Source organism: Fusarium vanettenii (genome assembly GCF_000151355.1).
Source record: "Fusarium vanettenii 77-13-4 chromosome 4 genomic scaffold NECHAsca_3_chr4_2_0, whole genome shotgun sequence".
Classification (NCBI taxonomy): Eukaryota; Fungi; Ascomycota; class Sordariomycetes; order Hypocreales; family Nectriaceae; genus Fusarium; species Fusarium vanettenii.
The window spans coordinates 3,265,895-3,285,542 of record NW_003315879.1 but is presented as its reverse complement, the minus strand read 5'-3'; the positions used below and the strand labels follow the sequence as shown (position 1 = coordinate 3,285,542).

The following is a 19,648-nucleotide window of genomic DNA, read 5'->3' as shown; positions in this document are numbered from 1 at the left end:
TAATTATTTAAATTATAAAAGTAATAAGGTCTTAGTATTAAAGAGAAAGGTTATTAAACTTAGTATATAAGCTATATTATATAACCCTAGAGAGAAAGGCTAACTTAGGGAGGTAAAGAATTAGCTTATATAATAATTATTATCTAAAAATTATATAATATATCTTCTTATTAAAATAAGAAAATTATCTTAATAAGATAAGATTTTAGCTATAGCGATATAGCTATAAATACTTATAATAATATTAAGAAAAAATAAAAATAAAAAAATAAGAGAATATTAAAAAAGCTAAAATAATTAATTAAATAATTAGTTTTATTTAAGAAATAATTTAATATATTAGAGGGAATTAATAGCTTTTAGGGAAAGAATTAATAAGGTTTTAATAAGGCTTCTTAGGAGCTATAAAGATAAATATTAAAGCCTTATAGGGAGCTATAAGTTAGGAGAAAAATATATTAAGCTAATTTAGGCTATTAAGGTAATTTTTTATATATAAAAAAGGGAAATAAAGGCTATAAAGCCTTACTTTTATTATTATTTTTATAAGCCTTAAATAAAAGACTTTTAGGCTCTTTTATAGGTTATATCTTTATTATTATAAATTAATTAATTATTTTTATTATTTTATATTAAATTTATCTTATAAAAAAGTATATAAGATCTCTCTTTTAAAAAGACTTTAAAAAAAATATATAGAAATTTCCTCCCTTAGGCTATATAGTTTAGTATATTTTATTTCTCTAATAAAGTATAATTCTTTTATTATTATAGAAGTTTAATTAGGCTATTATATTAATATTAGGTTATAATATTATATTATATTTAAGATTTATTCTTTATTATAATTATAGCCCGGCCCTTAATGGGTTAACTAAGCCTAAAGATCGAAATAGAAACTATATTTTATAGACTCTAATAGCACCCGAGTTAACATGGGTGTCTGTAGCCTTCCTAAAGAGCATTTCGCTGGTTTTTACATCGACGGTCTCAGCTGTAAGTTAAGGCGGCGTAATTAGTTCACTGAGCCTAATAGAAAATAAGTAGGACTTAAAGAGCATATCGTGAGGGTAGAATTTATAAGTCAAGGAGGAGCTCTGAGAGTTACCCTAGCCGGCCAAACGGCAGTGCACTAACGTGAAGGGGAGATTTATTGTCTTGGAAAAAGCCCATCTATCAATCTTGAATATTTCTGCAACCCTCATTCACCAAATCAAGCCTCTCCGCAGAGGGAGTGGAACGTCCCCAATTACTGCAGCTGAACCATAAGGTTCTTGTGCTGGCCAAGGCTCTTGTACTCGGCCAAGGCAGCCTGAGCCTTGGGATCCTGGTAAGCAGCCTGAGCCTCCTGAATAAAATGTGAGCATACAATCGCAAAATAATCAAGAGTGAAAACTCGTCATACCTCGAGGCTGTCCCATCCAACCAGACCAAGACCAACGGTAGGTCCATCTCCAACGCTGACACCACCCCAAGTCTCCTTGCCGAGGGCATCAACAAGGCTCATCCAGGCCTTTCGAACCTCGGGGTGCTTGCTCTTGTCTTCAATGACAATGCTGGAGAACTGGGTGAAGGCTTTGTGGGAGGCACCCTCGGGGAACTGGGAAACCTCGAATCGGCCAGAAGTAGGCTCGCCTCCAACTCGCTCATTGTACCTCTCCTTGCGCTCCTTAGCCCATGCAGAGGCCTGGAAAGTCTCAAAGTCCTCCTCGGTCTTGAAAGCTGTGACATGTCTTAGCAGCTGTCTTGTAACGACTGGGTCTCGTCCACCTACCGATGCACTGGACAAACTTGAACTCAGTGGCGGCAGCACCGTTCTCGGCGACAACGGGTCCAGCGGAAACACCGGCAACTCCAGGCTGGGACTTGAGCTCCTCCTTCAGCGTAGGCCAGGCCTCGAGGAAGCGGTCCTTGTTCTCCTCGGAGATGGTAGGGACGACAATGGTGAAGTAAGGCATGATGGCGTGTTTGATTGGGTTGAAAAGTTGAGAAGCTGAAGGCGATGTAGTGAGTTGGTGAATGTAGAAGCAAGTGTTTGATGATGAAATGTTCACTCAAGTCGAGGCATCAGTCTGTATTTATAACTCTACAAACCCCATAAGGAGGCTCCGTTAACTCCTCGTCGGAGTCTTGCCGGAACCCGAACAATAAGCTTGAATCAGCCCTAGCTCTAGACTACGCGTATAACAAACGACATTCGTACGAGTAAGTTCTCCCAAATGCGTTACGCCTTTGAATCGCTGGCGGTGAAACCCCCCATGTCAAAACAAGCATGACACGGCCGCGCCAAGACGTGTCTCGCCAAAAATGGGTGGAATTGCGGATTCGCTTTCGGTTTCGCGACGGATAGAACAGAAGCCGAAGTCAATTGTGCAAGATTTATGTACACAATTAAATGATGCGAGATATGGTCTGACATTGTACCCTGTTGGCACTTGTTAAAGGCATAAGTTTGTCGAAAATAGACCCTGTTTATAAACGAGTGGCTTGGAATTAACTTCAGCCCAAAGGTTGCGTCGCATTCATCAAGATGAAGCGCCGCGTAATCATGCGTACATACCCTAGTGAAGCCTATCTCCCCTTTTTTGTTCTTGTTTTCAAAGACCTCTCTATCGTGCAAAATATCAAAGAAGAACATACTAATAAACACATAAAACACAATGCCGTAAAACACAATGCTCCTAGGTCAACCTATTCTTGTCCGTCTTTGAGTTCATACATCCACCACCCCGAGACTGGCTGAAAGGAGTCGAGTTTAGCTTTCGAATCTTCTTGAGAAACCTCAGGCTTTGAAACTGTGTCTGGCGCTTGCGGTGGTTCATCGACCGTCGTCGCCTGTGGCTCATTGGCTACCGTCACATTGTCAGGGGATTCTTTCGACGTTGAAACCCCGGCATCTCGTCCCGGAAGAGTAATGAGCCTCAAGACAAACTCTCTCAGCCGGGCAACCTTGCTGACCTTCTTCTTCTCGGTCTCCTTCGGGGTTTCCGCCCTTGGCATAATCGTCTCCTCCGGGGTTTCCGCCCTTGGTGTAATCGTCTCCTTTTCAGGACGTGGAAGCGCAGCCGATATCAAATCACCGCTGCTCCAAGCCTTGACGCCTACTGAAGCTGCCACCATCCTCGTCTTGTGTTCTGTCAAATTTTCGACAAGTTTGACAGGCACCGACACGAAACCCTTTGGGATTTCTTCAATGTCAATGTGATGGAATTGTACACCATCCAAAATGCAACCCGCACGCCACCCACCTGTTTCGGGGTCAGGGATAGTTTTGTCAAGTCCTTTGGAATACAGACAGGTCCCCTCAGCCGTCCAGAAGCAAAAAGCCGAGATCCATCCAGATAGACTATCGGGCCCAGAGCTTTTCTGCTCCCAGTGGGCAATCTTGCCCCAAAAGTCTAGGATATCGGGATCCTTGGGATCCATGAACGAGAGATCAAAACGGTGGAGCACTGGCCGCAGAAGCTTGGCGAATAGTTCAGCTTCTTCGCCAAACTCGGCTATCTTGTCAAGGCGCTTTTTAAGCCTGTTCCAGTCGGTCTTGTATCCGAGTAGAGTCACCGACGGAAGACCACAGCTTATGTCCGCCGTGCAGGAAAAGTATTCCTGCATCGATCCCATCATGAGAATCAGAGCCGTAACATTGTCCGGTGCCTCGGCAGTCGAAAAGTCGTCGGGCATGATCCATTCCCTCAGCTTGGGGTCAAAAATGTGGTCCTCTATTCGCTCGGTCATGAGGCGAGCCAGTTCAGCACAGTCGAGAGTCCCTTCAATGCGAACTGCCACTTTCTTCTTGCCCTCGTGGCGCACGAAATGGGACCTCAATTTCTCAGCGTTCTTATTGATGTAAAAGCTGAGCTGAGTGAGGATGGAAAACCAAACATCCTCGGGGCGAATGAACAGGTGATGATGATTGTTGTAGGCTTCCCAGACTGCATTGACGAAGCTGTTTTTCGCGGGATGGATTAAATTCTCGTGGGCCTTGTCAAAGGAAGATTGAATGATCCTCTGGCCCTTCTTATATTCATCTGGGCATGCCCGTTCGAAGACTTGACCCGATTCTGTCGAGGAGCCTTCGTTCTGCCGTGGCGCAGCTGGGTGATCAGCTGGATAAATAGTGACGGGCATTTCGAGCACCTGAGTAAAGTTGAAATGAAAAGAGGGGATGGATTGTCATTCCGTCGTTGGCTGCGTGGTGTTATTTTATAAAACTTGGGAGAGGCTGCCCGGTGAAAGAACTGGCATGTGACAGGGAAGGAAAGGCCCCTTTGTCTACCTGCATAAGAGGAAACGAGGAGTCACTCTTTGTCTGCATGATGCTCGCGTGTGGCTTGATCTGTTCTTTATTATACCAAGTTCCAGCCCGGCCCTCGATGGGTTAACTGGGCCCGAATTTCGCTCGTGTGGCTCATTGGACCAACACCTGTTCAGTGGCTTATATTAAAAAGCTTCAATAACAGGTCAAGTCGCGGCCTTTTGAAAGAATAACAGACAAAGGCCCAATGGATCGCTATCAAGGCACTGGCCACCAGCCAGAAGTGACCAGAGCCAAATTCTATAAATAAAGAAAAATAACAAAGAAACTATCACGAGGAAGACGCCAAGGGTGCCTCACAGGCCCCATGCGAAAGGGACATGGGGCTGCAGCCTAGCAAAGACCACAAAGAACAAGTTTATTAATAACAACTAACTAACTGTGACGAAACGGAGGCTTGCACCATGGTGCCAAAGAGCTAATTGGTTACTAGGCCCAAAGATTCAGCTGCCGTAAATGACCCCAATCTCTTGATCTTATCACACCACCTGTAATGCAGGGACAAGGCAGCACCTTAGCCTCTGTAATCCGCCTTGCTATATTTATGTTAACTGCTAGATTGAGGAGTTACAAAAATAGTGTTATGCTAAACCATTAATAGGTTACCTTATTGTAAGTTATGTGGCTCCGCGCTTTAGCATGGTTACCCTTTGGCTTCGTACATGTAGGCTCTCACTTGAGATGAGTACAGACGACGGTCGAAAAAAGAGCACCGCCCTTCGAGTTACAACTGCCTCTTATGTCATAGAAAATCCAAATCTATCGCGCCCCAACCATAACCAATCACATTTTCATCCCCTATCCCAACCTCCTGGATGCCCTCCATCTCATCCCGGTTTATGGCCACTTGGCTCATCACCGGAGGCAGAGCTTGCTGCTGGAGTTGCTGCTGGTACGGTTGATGTGGCTTCTGATGAGACATGGCCGCCTCTTGACCATCTCCTCGCTTGTTATCATCGGATGGATACTCGACAAACTGAAAGCACGTTGACTTCCCCATCATCTCTTGCATCAGAGATGTCATTCGTGAAATGCAAGGTTTCATCAAAACCGGGAGACTCTCTTTGCCCCCATAAATCTCTCCTGCAGCGTTCTCACCAGTGGTTGCGCTTCTGGTAGCTCCTAGAGGGAATACTGCGTCATCTGAAAAGAAGGCTGCCATCCCGCCAGATACGACACCTGCGAACTGACGCACTACATCCGCTGCTCGGTGTGCAAAGCTCCACTCCTTTGGGAACGCTTCTAGGACTGATAGTGCGACTGCAACCTCATCCCTGGCCAGAAAGGGAAACTCCGACTGTGCGGTCCAGTTTGCTGAGCGGCATACTGCCACAAAGTCGTACATCAAGACCAGGCATATAGGCATAAGCCTGTAGAGCGTGTTGCAGTTGAGGGGTAACTGTTGCTGTTGGAAGAGCGCCGATGTCGCTTGGAGCTGGCGCTGCGCGAATTGCTGCAGCTCCTGCCGTGATACAGCTCCGGCTGAGCTGTTGAAGTGATTTGGGTAGTATAACAGAAGGAGCAGGTAGTAGTACCGCGCGCTGAGCCAAGTCGTGCTGCTATGGATGGTGGTGTTATCGCCCCCTATCGGTGACATCAGGCATCCTTGACTATGCCAATCCTCGATGGTCGCCCGTAAACTACTCAGCGTTGCTCGCCTATCCAAGGGTGTCAGCTCCGCAATGTCGGCCTCTCTTCTGAAATGAATCTGCTCCAAGATGCGGCCTTCCAGCTGGCGTAGCTGGATGACGTGTCGGCTTGTCTGCAGTCTCCTCGCGTATGTTATTCTCTCCCCGCTGGCAAATTCTTCGACCGTTAGACCGGGAAATGGCACGTCAGCGTTGTCTGGGAGAGCCACGGGTAGACCTTGTGAAACGGCCATCATGCGGTCGAGAGCGTAGATACTCCAGTAAAGACGGTGGCGAAGCTCTGTTTCAGCAGGTGGATAGGTATTTTCATCTGCTGGTCGGCGAGCCAGGCCTATCGTGATAGCCTGCCGTGCCGCAATCCCGACAATGGAGTATACTAACGCCCCAGCCGGGTCAAATAGCGAGTAGAGCGCTAGTAGCATTAAGATCTGGACCGACTCGATGCTGTCCCGACAGACGCACTCTTGGATGATCTCGGCATATGCCACCTTGAACTGTTTTGCCGTGTCTCTAGGGACCCGGCTGGCTCGCTCCAGAGTTGTGCAACCTATGGACATGACCAAATAGAGGAGAGTAGACTGGGAGTCACGAAGCCTTTGAGCAAGGTCACCTAGTGTCTCGAGATTCTCGAGTATCTTGGCCTGGTTCACAAAAGGATATGCTCCGTTGACGTTCCGAAAGTAGGCGTCGACAAAGCGACGAGCTGCCGCATCAGTTGGTAGGCCATGACCTGCCGCGAAGTTATCGGCTTCTGGATTGTGTGTGCCTGTTGAGCTCTGATAAGATACCTGGCGGCCAGTTGGGCGGGCACTCTCGGAATCAATAGGTGAAGTCGTAATGCTTCCGTCGATTTGAACACCGAGACTTGGGGGCTCCAAACCGGAGTGACCTAGTTCGGCGTGGCCCGGAAGTAAGCCAACTTGGACTTGAGCCGGGGAAAGATCAGATGATGACAATGCATCAAGTACGTTCTGATCTCGAGTCTGCCCCTGAAGGGCATCTTGATTCGTGGGACTGAGATTCAGTCGACTCCCAAGTAGGGCTGCAAGGTCCGACCCAGTCTCAACATCCTCGATTCTTGCATCATGGTGTGTCTCAATGAGGTGCCGGTTGATGTAGTCACTGAACCATTGAACCCGTGCTCTCAACTGCAATGCCTCGGCTTCAGGGGTAGCGGGTGGTGCACTATACGAGCAACTCTGACCTGCGCTGGCACACAGACTGCACGCGGGAAAGGTCCGGCTGCACTTTTTCTTGAATGAACGACACCTGTCACAGGCAGGGATGGAATGGCGCCCTTGAGAGATTCGGGCAGAACCAAACGGGCGTGGAGCAGAGGATGCTGGTTCGCGAGCTGGCGAAGCGGAGCGGACCCGACTCGCCCTGGTCGATGACGGAGAGTTCCGTCTTCGACGAGACTGATGTGTCATGTCCGAGGCTATCGTGGATACCCTGCCCTCGTTAGAAACTGGCTCAAGAATGAAGAGCCACTGAATGCTTACCTCAATCAACCGCACTCGGGTCGACACCAGTACTGGTCTTATCAAGGATGTGCTCTGCCCCCATAACAACCAAGTAGCGAATACGGATACACTCCGAATAAATTTAATCAGCTCCTTTAATGTATTTTCACATCATGTGTTTAAGAAGGATCTTGTGTAAATGGGGCGAGATGAAAGACCACCTAGAAAGTCATGGGTCTGGGGAACAACCAATTCTCCCCCACAACCGGAAGAAACATGTTCCACTAAGGAGAACTACCCCGGATTCCGACGAGACGGATACGACACGTCCTAGCCCCTGACCCTCATCGCGTGAGACGGCAGGGCGAGATGACGCGAAAGCACGATTCAGTGTTTTCACCACGTGGTAGAAAGCAAGAGAAGCAACCGGTTGCCCGAGTAGATCTCTGCTGCATAAAGTAGCGGCAAGCTCAGAGCGCAAGCGGTGGTCTCAGGGGTTGGAACTTCAGAGGGGGTTGGGATGGGCGTCATGCACCGAAGATCGGTTAACTTGAACAACGTGGCATCAGGTAGTTCTCGTACCTAGGTCACGGTTTTCACCTCGAGACTCCAAGTTTTGACGGTGCAGAGACGATCTGGGACATGAAGGCAACCTCACGACCGAGACGGACAATATTCCCACGGTTCAAGGTTGTATTGCCGCTCTGGTCTTGTGCGTGTTAAAGCGCTGAACCTCGCAATAAAAAATGCTTAATGTAATAATGTTGACTTGCTCGTGTACTATCGTTCTCTTGACTCTCCACAAGCCTCGCCCACTCGTCCGTTCCAGAGTGACTCAACAATTTATGAATGGAACTCTCTCCTCCTGCCAATCAGGTACTTTACCACTTCTAGTATCCGATCCAGTCCCCTATTGATTATGATAAAGGCTGCTGCCAATATCCATGTCGGTTACGCCTTGTCTTCTGGAGACATGTGCTCCTTATGCCCCTTTTCCTCAAGGAACACCTGAACCTGCGTGACACGCTTACGGAACTTGCGAGGCGCGATCTTGTCGTCAAACATCTCGTCTATCTCGGCAGGGGTTCGGCAGGCGATTTCCGGCAGGACAAAAAATCCGACGACGCACGAGATGACACCGGCGGCTCCGAAGCTGATGAAGTCAGTTACGTTCTGTATAAGAATCATGAGAGCAAGCGGAAGGGTTTTTTCTTACAAGTATCCCGTTCTAACACTCCAAGCTTTGAGCATGAGTGGAACCGTGTAGTTGAAGGCAATCCCGAGAACAAAAGAGCCCATCAAGGCTATAGAAGCAGTTCGTGCCCGCAGCCGTTGGGTAGGAATCTCGGCGACGTAACTGTAGGATATTGAAGCACCACCAATGACTCCAAGATTAGACAGGCATCCCCAGAATACCTGAATTAATGTTAAGCCATGATGTAGTGGCATAGAGCCGGCAAACACTTACCAAGACATTGCCCAGTTGTTTGCTCTGGTAGTCGAAAGATCCAAGAATACCGATGGCAAGCATCGAGATGGCTCCTGCCCCAAAGAGGCCGATAGTAAGCCAGCGTCGACCAAATCTATCCGACATCAAGGTAGTTGTGAGAACACCCAGGAGTTGACAAACAGCCAGCACAACCGTCACGGTAAAAGGGTCGTCGTTTCCAGCCAACTGAACTAATCTGGGTCAGTTACGGACGGCTTATTAAGCCAGATTAACTCACAGAAGTATGTGCCATAGTTTTTGGTGACACTCTGTCCTGCCAGCTGTTGCATCGCCTTGGGCCAGAAGCAAATGAAGAGCCGCCAAAGGTGGATTCCTCGGAAGATTTCCTGATATTGGCTCTTGTCCTCGGCTGTGGATTCTCTCTTGTGCTCTACTGTAGCGATGATAATGGACTGGGACAAGTCAGCTCGAGTCCGAAGCAGAGTATAGGACTGGATCTTACCAATTCTTTCTTTACATCGTAGCCTGCCACGCCTTTGTGTGTCTTGGCAAGCACCTTTTCTGCCTTGTCAAACATGCCCCGCTGGACAAGCCACCCTGATGCTGGTCAGCTTCAAAGTAAGTGATGCCGGCCATGGTCAAACTCACAAGGGCTTTCCGGGAGACAGAACAAGTTGATAAGGAGCATACCGCCCAACATTCCCCACTGGGTGCGGATGGGAATCTGAAAGTTATACGGGTCCGTGAAGGCCAGTTGTCGCAAGGCCAACGGGGCGAATATCTGCGAACAAACATACCAGCTTTGTCCAGATTAGCAGTGGCAACGACAAGGCCTATAGTTAGGCAACTCACAGCATGTATGAGGTAGTCAGGAAGCCTCGAATCTGGGTCGGCGCATTCTCAGAAATGTAAACGGGATAGGTAGCCTGCATCATGCCGAGGCCAGCTCCTCCGATCAGCCTAGCAAAGAGCCAGTAGAGCCAGTTCGTGGCCGCAGACTCCAAAGCCACACTCTAAAAAAGATCAGTAAATACCCAGTTGTAAGGCGGATAGCTTGCAACTCACGACTGCAAGAGAAAGCCAGGTGATGTGCATAGCAAACCTTCGGCCAATCTTGTCAATAACAATCTGAAGGAGGCCTACACCGACGAATTGACCAGTCGATAGCATGCCTCCCCAAACAGCCACATGTGTAGGGTTGAGCTTAGTGCCCCCGTTGGGCATTTGGCGAATGAACCCTTTATTCGAGACAATCGCGTTCGCAAGCGCAAGTTCTTGAATTCAGAGTTAGACTGGTGATCTTCAGCAGGGAAACAATAACGTACGGTAACCTTCGAGCGCGGCACTGAACGCAGCCATCATGCAGATCAAAGCTATGCGCCAGTATATACGCAGAGCTTTCAGAATGGGCAAGTTATCCAACTCGGATCGCATCTGGACCGGGTCGCCTTCTGCCAGGGCCTTGTCGATGGCCTTTGGAAGCTCGCCATTGTCGGATACTTCGACATGATCGGCGGGGTCCTTCTTCCCGTTGGACTGATCGGTATGTCGCATGGTGAATGGTCTCGCTGAAAAGGAGGTTGTTCCCGTGCCTTGGGAAGAAGCATGAAGGGCGGGAGGCGGGCGTGTCGACTAAATATGCCCGACAGCGCTTTAGTTGGGCTGGCTCTGATCGCGATGGACCATGGTATTGGCAATTGAAACTGTCTCCGGAATGGCACTATTCAATGGTTGGGAAGAATCTTGATGGTAACGGTCACGTTGGATTCAAGCCGGGGACCGGAGTGCCTCCGACAAGACAAAACCGGCCCCACACCGTCCCGAGACCGGAGCGCGTCCGACTCCGCACCATTGGAGCCGGGTCACAGCCCGACAGAGTCAACTCACGTAGCGAGACCCCAATGCTTGTCAGCCAGTAAATTTTGGTGACATCTTGCGCGGAGGTGGAGCAGTATCCTGTGAGCCGGGGAAGATGTGGGGAGGATGCGGGGAGAATGGAACCAGCACAGGATGCGATTCAGGGGTCCCAGCCTCGCATCGGGCTCTGCCCGACAAGAACCGGCCTCCACCCGACTCGGCTCATTCCTTCCAAGCGGTTAATCCAATTCTCATGCCATATACTTGCCATTTAGCACTACCTTACGCCTACACCAGCCAGGTGAAACGAGAATTCACCAGACTGAGGAAGCACAAGGAGCCCTCAAGGCACAAAAGGATCTAAGCCCTACCAAAGACGGGTCAAACCACTCTCAACTCCTGAAGTCTTCCTCTCCTCGGCCGTTCTCTTCTCTTCCCACACAATGGCACCGACACGCATCATACTGGATACTGATCTGTCCATGGGCGCCGGCGCCGATGTCGACGATGGATTCGCCCTTGCCCTAGCACATGCCGACTCAGACATCCAGCTCGATCTGATCACCACTGTTAATGGCAATACTGACGTCGAGAGCGCTACCATCTTGACTGGCGTCCTCCTCAACCGACTCGGCATCCAAAATACGCCCCTCGTCCGTGGTTCCGCTACTCCTATAATTCATCCCGATCAACAACGGACACCTGCCCCTCACATTCTGGCGCAGAAAGAGACTGCGCGTGCCCCTACCCCAGGCTACGCTCCCGTGGCTATCATCGAGCATATTCTTGCCAACCCAGGGGAAATCACCCTTGTCGCCATCGGGCCTCTCACCAATGTGGCCCTCGCCTTGCTTCTCGAACCGCGGATAAAGTCAGCCATCAAGGAGCTTGTCATCATGGGCGGCGTCTTCTTCGGAACCATGTACTCTCGTGACAAACCAGGAGAATTCAACGTCTTCTCTGATCCCGAAGCCGCCCGAACCGTGTTGCGCTCAGGCATTCCTCAGCGATGGATCGGCCTCGACTGCACCCTACGAGTTCGACTGAACATGGCAGACGCTCAAGAACTCAAAAAGTCGTCGTCGAGTTTCGCCGCCTTTGCTGGAGATGCCACCATCAAATACATAGATTACCAAGCTGTCAGGTTTCCGGGGAGGCCCAAGACGGACTCAATCCCCATGCACGACCCCCTAGCTGTGGCCGTTGTGTCACATCCTGAACTGTGCGAGTATAGGGACATGGCGGTGTCAGTTATTACCGGTGATGGTGAGGCACGTGGCATCATGGTCGCCGATCGGCTGGAGACTCATTCACCTCCAGTCCCGAATTGTCGAGTTGCGGTCGATGTCAACAGCGAGGCATTCCGAACACATTTCTTGACATTAATTCAAAAGTTGTAAAGATTTTTTCTCTTCTGTTGGAACTTCTCCATAGACATAGATAATTATAGATTGAATTTTATTATATGAACACCATGCGAACTCGGGGCACATCACTTCAGTGACTATCACTTGCATCGAGGGCGTCAAGGCCAAGGACTGCGAAATTCGCATCTTCTTTGAAGATTTATAACTATAGTGGCTATTTGCGTGCCATTATCTTGCTCGTATTTAGAGAGATTCTATGGGGTTTAGCCCTGGTACTGAACGTTCTAAGAGCGCTCTCGAGAGTGACACTGGATAACCCGTGTGAGAAGTTACCAGAGTAGGTATCCATGCTTGATGGTCCAGGGCCATCCCGTCTCCTGAAAGTTGTGAGTAGTAAGCTAGAGCGCCCGTCAAACCCCGTAGAAAAACAGAGAGGCGTTTTCTTCTGGCTGTGGTTGGATGTGCTCTGTTCCTCCAACAAATAGGAGGACAGTTAAACTATAATACTAATTGCTAAGAAATAGTATTATCCCGCCTAAATAAGAGAATGTGTCCATCAGGTCATTACTACGCCCATCTCGTTCTTCGCCCAAAATCCAAAGACATAACTGGTAAGGTTGAAAGCAAGGCGTATCAAATCTCTTCTCGTAGGCTTCCTTGCAAGCCACAGGCCCAGTCGACATTGGTTGTTAACTTCATGGCAGGCTGACTCTTGTCTCTAGGAGGGTGTCCTCCGCCAATGTGCAATGCACGCCAACGCCTCAATAACCAAAGTTCTGTTTCACGCATACCTACCTGGAGTGCAGCCGCCTCTTCCCTCACTGATAGGATAGATTTGCATAGTGGTTGTTCAGCTTTCGCTCAGCTTTCCTTCAGCTTTCGAGATCAGTATTTCAGAGCCTGATTATTTATGTAAGTATTCAACACGACAGACCCCGCACAATGCCTTTCCCTTCATCCATTCAATCGCTCCCTATCGCTCACTTGTCAACATGGAAGTGATTGGCAGCGTAGCGGCTGTGCTCCAGCTAGTCCAGGCCGTTGGGAAAACCGTCATCCAGGTGAGCCAGGTCTACCATGACATCCGCGATATGGATGACGCCCTACGGGACTTTGATAACCAGCTCGGGGCTACACGGATGATGCTGTCCGTCTTGTCAGATGGCATTCAACGCAGTACTCTGAGCCCGAGCAAACCACCTTGGTGTAATCAAGATGTGTTGGAGGGCCTTCTCAACAGCTGCAACAGATCCTACAGTCGACTTGGAACTATTTTCTCCAACATTAGTCGTCAGATGTCATCTTCAACTGCTTTGGGGGCTTACATCAGGAAGCGGCGGTATGACAGCGATATCAGTCTCCTCCGTCACTCTATCGACACATACACCTCGGCTCTTCAGCTCCCTGTCCTCATTCAGACGATCCAAGGGTGAGTTTTCTCTCTTTCACTATCATCTATTAACTGGTATCTAAAGCACATTTAGATGTTCTACAGCCACTATTCCTCAACCTCCCGCCGGAGACATAGCTGCATCATTCGATGAGTTGATGCGCCGCATAGACAGTCTTCAGTCCTCTATGGACCGTCTGGATCACGACCTCGTCACAAGAGCCCTTCGAACACCTGAGACACCGATGCCAGCCTCTCCCCAATCAGGGAGCTCTCAAAACACCCAGGCAGGATTAGACGCCGCTGAACGAAAGGAAAAGATTGATATGGAGAACGACACTCGCGCCACGCTTGATGTGTTGAAGGGACTCGTGGGTCACGCCAAGGACTACGCTTCAACCACCGAGTCAGCTTCGATGTCTTCCAAGCGTACACGATCCTCTTCAAAGACGGTGCGAGCCTTTCGAGACATGGCCAAAGCTGCGGCTGGCCCTGAACCTCACACCAACGGAGTCGTCAACCCAGACGTCGGCTTTCATGTTCACTTCTCAACAAAGTCGCGCCAAGATGTAGCAGATTGGGTAGGCAATATCGATATGGCAGATGGTGCTTCAGCAACTTCTACATCCAGGACATCATCACCACCATCCGTCACAACCATCATACAGTCTGTATCCTGTATCACCAACGAGACCAGTGTTCTCGGCGAGCTTCACGAGAGAAGGATCCAGGCAGCTGAGAAGTGTATGAAGGAAAAGTTGTACGACAAAGCCATACCGCATCTCGAACGCCTTCTCAGCTCAAACACCGACCCCGAATTCCTCCAGGACGAAAGTCAATCGGCCCGGTCATTAGCAAAAGCGCTTGTTCAATCCCAGAGTGACAAAAGCATAATCGAAGGGTATTGTCAAAAGTTTCCTTCAATTAGTGTCTGGGTTGACGAGTACCGACTGGAACAGGCCCTTGGCCTCTTGGAAAAGGGCCAAAATGACGAAGTTGTTGCCTTTCTACAGTCGTACAAGGCCGTTCCCGAGCTAGGGTCAACCACTCCAACTCAGCCTGCCAGCTCCAAAACCCTTCAGAAGATTCAACTCACTCTCTGTCGGGCACTCCGTCGGTCTGGTAAAGAGAGCGCCAAAGATGAAAGTATCCCCATACTCGAGCAACTTCTGGGGCAAGATTCGTTAGAATCAGCCGTCAAGGGAGACGCCCACTCACTCTTGGCGGACGCTTATCATGTCAAGGGCAACTTTGAAAATGCGAAATCTCACGGCATACAGGCTTGCCAGTTCAAGATGGACACACTCGGTCGTGACCACGACGAGACTAAGTCGTGCATCGCGTTCATGGCTGACATTTGTTTCGACAACGACGATCCAGACGAGGAGTTGTGGAGGGGTATGCTCACTCGTCCTGATTACACCCATGACGGTGTGCCGCCGAAGTTCTCCGACATCCAGAATCGCCTCCATTCCTGCGTTAAAGAAATGCAGCGGATGGCTGCCAAGAGCCCCAAGCAGGCCGCCAAGTTCGGAGTAAGATATCTCAAGGAGAATTATTGCCCAATCTGGAGCACAGCCATGTCCGACCAAAAGCTCCAAACCGATCGGACTCTAGTCACGCGAGAGTGTCTCTCTCCATTCTTCTTCGAAAAGTCTCTTGTCTGTTGGGATTGTCTCCGTAAACACATGGAGAGGACCCACACACTTGCTGCGGTTGAGGTCGGTGCTGCATGCTCCAGGCATACATATGGACAAGCGCGTAGCTATACTGGTCTTTCTCCTTTTCATTTCTTCGCCATGGCCGTCCCCCGGCGTAAAAAATGGCCAGCTCGACAAAAAGATGACTGTGTCGAGGAGATGGATGCCATTCTCAAGATTGCTATGATGGCCAACCCCGGGGCACAAGTCACTTCTCACATAATCAACGCGGCCATGACCTATGGGCGTAGATCCAAGGAGGTATCCGCCTTATGGCTGGCTGCTACCCATGAGAATCAAGGAGTAGTCGACTTCTTGCTCTCTTTGAGCGAGACAGATGCCACCCGAGGCATGGGGGTTCTCCAACAGACATACGGTTATCGTTTCAGGAGAGAAACCCATCCTATCATTGCAGCGTTTACAGGGTATAGGTACGGTTCGCTTCCTTCTAGTCGAATGCGCTCGAAGCCCTTCTTCAGAGCCTTCGCCGCCCTCTCACCCGATGAGGCACGCGAAGCACTTAAAGTACCAAGTTCTGGCGGGTTGCCATGGTGGTTCGGTTGCCCTCACATGCTCGACAAGTTCCTTATCAAATGTGGAGAAGGAAAATCAGAAGCTACCAGGGACATGCCTAGCTCGCTGCTTCGGTTCTTGCTTCAGGCTGTATCTGACCGGGCATTTAAGGACATTAAACTGGTCCTTGAGCCGGTCGACATCAAGAAGCTCTTCTGGACCCTCTGGGACCACGGAGCTAAACAAAGCAACCTCTTTTTCATGATGCAGCCCATCAAGAACACCATTGCCAATTACTCCGACTACTCGGAAAGCTATATTACAGGGCGCCTACAGCTATGGTTTTCAATTCTCAATCAGCTCCGAGGGTTGAACGTCACTCTTGGTAGCAAGTCCGGAAAAGCCCTGGAAGATTGCTGCAAGGGGCTAATCAACAGGATATACAACCTGCGACGCCGCTTTGAGGACATTCCAACGCAGGATGAGGAAAAGTCTTTCCGACAAAAGTTTTACAAGGCCATCGAGGACGCAAGGCAGAGTTCAGGAACTTCACGAGCACAGGATATGTGGAAGAAGGAAGCAGGAGATGCAAATGATTCTGGAATGGAACTAGCAGGCAATGTTGACTTGTTCTGGAACTTTCTTGACCCCGAACCCACGTCTTCTCCTGTGGATTCGCGATACCAGACACCCAACCCTCCATTGAGGCCTTCACACAAGTCATTTCGGCTGATAGTCCTGTTGGGGGACAGCCAACCCATTCCCAGGCGGGTTGAGCGTCCTCTCCCTTATCATGATTAATGAGGCGGAAGAGGGCCCTAGAGATTCTCGATTGGTTTTGGGCCCAGGGAACTGTTGCAATTGTGCAAACAAGAATTATACTTGGATGAAATCCTCGGATTAAAGCCTAGGATCCTTTGGCAAAACAAGAATTTGAAAAGATTGTGTTGTTGAAACAGATAAGCGGAATGGCCAATTCAAATTTCCTACCTCGTTCCCTATGCTACCAGGGACGGGCCACCTCATCTAAGCTGAGGGTAATTTTACTATGAACCTTGAGGAAACATAAACATAAATTTACATATTCACGAGCTAAACTCATCTCATTCTCAGCTTTCTTATCATGAACTTATGATGTTTTTGGTCTAATTGGTACGGGTTTTGGACAGGGCGCAGCAGCGGCTCCCACTCTCGGCCTACCCTCCCTAACCGTCTAAGTCCGACGCGAGATCGCTGTAGGTATATCCAGCTGATATACGAACCAGCAGCTGTAGTGCTTCCACTCGTGTCTAGGATCAACGAGGTTTATCTATCTCGAGTCAGTAAGAGTTGAAAAATCAGGGGCAAGTTCTCTCACGTCGTAGAGGCTATACAGCGTCGCAATAGCCTTGTAAATCTCCAACTTGGCCAAGTTCTTCCCCAAGCAGACGCGTGTTCCTCCTCCAAACACAAAGTCCAAGACTTCGTGCATTCGTCTGAACCGCTGATTAAACGCGTCCTCTGCCTCACCGTCCTGCCTGAGCCACCTCTCAGGGACAAAGGAGTCAGAATCGGCGCCAAAGACGCCAGTATCTCGGCTAGTTACCGCGGGATTCAGGCCGACCTTTGTACCAGCTGGGAGAAATCGACCATCTGGAAGGATGTGACCACCCTCGGGGACGACACGCTCCGGGGCAAGACCGATGCCAGGGCAAACTCGCATAGCTTCTCGAATAACAGCATCCAGATAAGTCAGCTCTTTCAGGTCCTTCCACTGAGCCGGAGTTTCCAGGTTTGCTTGATCAAGCTCAAGAAAGAGCTTCTGCTTCGTCTCTGGATTCTTGGCCAAAAAGTACACAACAGCACGCATGGCCGAAGCCGTCGTGTCGCCGCCGGCAATGACTGTCGGCAGAAGCCAATTCACAAGTTGAGCGTCATTGACCATCCCCGGATACTGCTCCTCCAGGCCGAGATACTTGTCGAGAAGGTGAGGAACGTTCTGAGATTTCAACCCCTTTTCGGCAATCTCTTGCTTGTATTCGGATATGGCCCTTACCGCGTACATGGTACCCGTCAGCTGTGGTTTAGGTCCGATCCGCTTGATGGGATTCTTGTCGAGGAGATAGTCGAGCCAAGGGATTTGACAGACCTGTCTCTGTTAGCCCTGTGCTGCTGAGTTCCCGTGGGCCGACTTACAGGGGCAAAGTAACGCATCGAGTTTACAGAATCCTTGATCAAACCATCAACATCTTGCTCTTTCTCGATAAAGCCGTAATGTCTCCCAAAAGTGACATTGGCCATGGAGTCCCAAGCCACTGTACAGTCAGTAAGTTTGCGACAACAGAACAAAGGGTTAACAAACACCAGCCCAGCCAGTCATCCATCATGCACACTTTGCCCTTTGATGGTCCATCGACAAACTTTTCGTTGAGCTTGGACGTGAGCATATTGATTGTGACGTCTAACAGGGGCTCAATATCCATAAGTCGGCTCATGGAAAAGAACTTGGAGATGGGCTTGATTTGCTGTGCATGCCATTCAAGGTCCCGCGTGTTGAAGATGTTGGCCAGCCGTTTGCCATTAAGAAGGACGTCGTTGATCATGTACATATCACTCTAAAGTACACTTGTTAGACCCCATATACAATGATAAAAGATTCATACCTTAACCCAAGCCTTCTTTGTTGAATACACGATCTTTATCATCTCCGGGCCGTTGAGAATGATAGTATTGGGGCCGACCCGAACAGCAGAGCCATATCGCTTGTGCCATCTGCGGTTGACGTTGTCGATTTGTCCAGGAAGTACGGCGGCAGCACGCCAAAGATCAGTAAATCTGGCAACGAATGGTCCTGGGAAAGCTCTCAGGGGGGAAAGGAGGAGTTGCCATACTACTGCTAAGCATAGAAGAACTGCCCCTATGCCTAGCAGATGAGCATACTCGAGTTGAGTAAAAGCCATTGTGTCTCCAGTCTGCTCGAGTTTAGTGCGGACGAAACAAACACGATAGAAAGCAGAGACCCTAACTTATACTCATCCAAGTATCCCGTGCCAAGACAAGTCGATCCCGCAGTCTCCATCTTGTCTTGCCTTAGCCTCCGTATGATCCTCGCATACACGGTCGATCAGATCCCGATCGCGTCATAACCACAGCTTTCAGCTTAGGAGGATGCATAAGATGCAATATATGCCATACCCGGGCCAATAGACGACGATGTATCATGTATGTTTGAAACTGGGCTTGACTAATTCCACGGCTGCGATTGAACCCTCAACCGGGGAACAGGGAAACGCGTCATTCCCGCCGCGGCCCGCTGCAGGTCGAATTCCCGCTGCAGGTCGAATTCCCGCTGCAGGTCGAATTCCCGCTGCGGGCTGTCGGGTATCTCCTTGCTTGCGCGGGGACTGCCATGATGTACTGAGCTGCGATCTAGACCAATCATGATAAGTCTCTTCCTAGGCTCACCAAAATCAAGATAAGGGATTAGCCTATTCTTGTATGATTTTTATAGAGGTTTAGATAGTGCTCTAATAGTAGAGATGGGTATGCTCTGGTGGTCCTCGCGCAAGCGAGGAAATGTAAAAAGGCTGGCCTAGACTTAGTCAATATGGTAGTGTTTTCAACTCTATAGGGCTAGTCCATGATGTTATTACCGCATGCAAGATCAATGGATTCCAGGGAGAATCACATAGCGAGGAGAAGCGCTCCGAATAATTGTCGCCAATTTGCACTTGATGCAACCCATTAACCGGCTGCCCGTAGGAGGAGAAGCTTAGAAAGAGCTTGAAATCATCTTGCAGAAGCTGCATCTGCAGTCCAGCCACCAACAGGTGGCTGTTGCGGATGAATGGGAAATGCGGGGCCACTGATAGCCTACTTGGCATTTGAACAAAACAAAAGTGTGTGCGAACGAGGCTCTGAGAATTCGTGTTACGATAAGGGTGAGGCTCTGGATGATGAGTTGT

The 19,648-nt window shown here is 49.3% G+C and overlaps 7 protein-coding genes across 7 annotated transcripts; 2 read left to right on the top strand and 5 right to left on the bottom strand.

The window, feature by feature from the left end:
* Positions 1-1,249: 1,249 nt before the first annotated feature.
* Positions 1,250-1,958, bottom strand: NECHADRAFT_79492 (uncharacterized protein; the record flags this gene model as incomplete). Its single annotated transcript, XM_003051876.1, has 3 exons — positions 1,250-1,348; positions 1,406-1,722; positions 1,775-1,958. 3 exons carry the CDS (start codon positions 1,956-1,958, stop codon positions 1,250-1,252), a joined length of 600 nt encoding a protein of 199 aa, XP_003051922.1.
* A 733-nt stretch (positions 1,959-2,691) lies between these two features.
* Positions 2,692-4,128, bottom strand: NECHADRAFT_79491 (uncharacterized protein; the record flags this gene model as incomplete). The annotated part of the gene is made up of 1 exon (XM_003051875.1): positions 2,692-4,128. The coding sequence occupies one exon, from the start codon at positions 4,126-4,128 to the stop codon at positions 2,692-2,694; it is 1,437 nt and encodes a 478-aa protein (XP_003051921.1).
* A 929-nt stretch (positions 4,129-5,057) lies between these two features.
* On the bottom strand, positions 5,058-7,394 carry NECHADRAFT_37891 (uncharacterized protein; the record flags this gene model as incomplete). The annotated part of the gene is made up of 4 exons (XM_003051874.1): positions 5,058-5,166; positions 5,236-5,393; positions 5,451-6,836; positions 7,032-7,394. The coding sequence occupies 4 exons, from the start codon at positions 7,392-7,394 to the stop codon at positions 5,058-5,060; spliced, it is 2,016 nt and encodes a 671-aa protein (XP_003051920.1).
* Positions 7,395-8,378: 984 nt separating this feature from the next.
* NECHADRAFT_79489 (uncharacterized protein) lies at positions 8,379-10,431 on the bottom strand (the record flags this gene model as incomplete). The annotated part of the gene is made up of 9 exons (XM_003051873.1): positions 8,379-8,580; positions 8,644-8,843; positions 8,896-9,107; positions 9,155-9,329; positions 9,380-9,480; positions 9,526-9,677; positions 9,730-9,890; positions 9,943-10,151; positions 10,203-10,431. The coding sequence occupies 9 exons, from the start codon at positions 10,429-10,431 to the stop codon at positions 8,379-8,381; spliced, it is 1,641 nt and encodes a 546-aa protein (XP_003051919.1).
* Positions 10,432-11,177: 746 nt separating this feature from the next.
* On the top strand, positions 11,178-12,134 carry NECHADRAFT_79488 (uncharacterized protein; the record flags this gene model as incomplete). Its single annotated transcript, XM_003052335.1, has 1 exon — positions 11,178-12,134. The coding sequence occupies one exon, from the start codon at positions 11,178-11,180 to the stop codon at positions 12,132-12,134; it is 957 nt and encodes a 318-aa protein (XP_003052381.1).
* Positions 12,135-13,093: 959 nt separating this feature from the next.
* Positions 13,094-16,505, top strand: NECHADRAFT_79487 (uncharacterized protein; the record flags this gene model as incomplete). Its single annotated transcript, XM_003052334.1, has 2 exons — positions 13,094-13,530; positions 13,586-16,505. 2 exons carry the CDS (start codon positions 13,094-13,096, stop codon positions 16,503-16,505), a joined length of 3,357 nt encoding a protein of 1,118 aa, XP_003052380.1.
* A 412-nt stretch (positions 16,506-16,917) lies between these two features.
* On the bottom strand, positions 16,918-18,643 carry NECHADRAFT_92993 (uncharacterized protein; the record flags this gene model as incomplete). The annotated part of the gene is made up of 5 exons (XM_003051872.1): positions 16,918-17,013; positions 17,062-17,832; positions 17,880-17,998; positions 18,046-18,298; positions 18,347-18,643. 5 exons carry the CDS (start codon positions 18,641-18,643, stop codon positions 16,918-16,920), a joined length of 1,536 nt encoding a protein of 511 aa, XP_003051918.1.
* Positions 18,644-19,648: the final 1,005 nt, after the last annotated feature.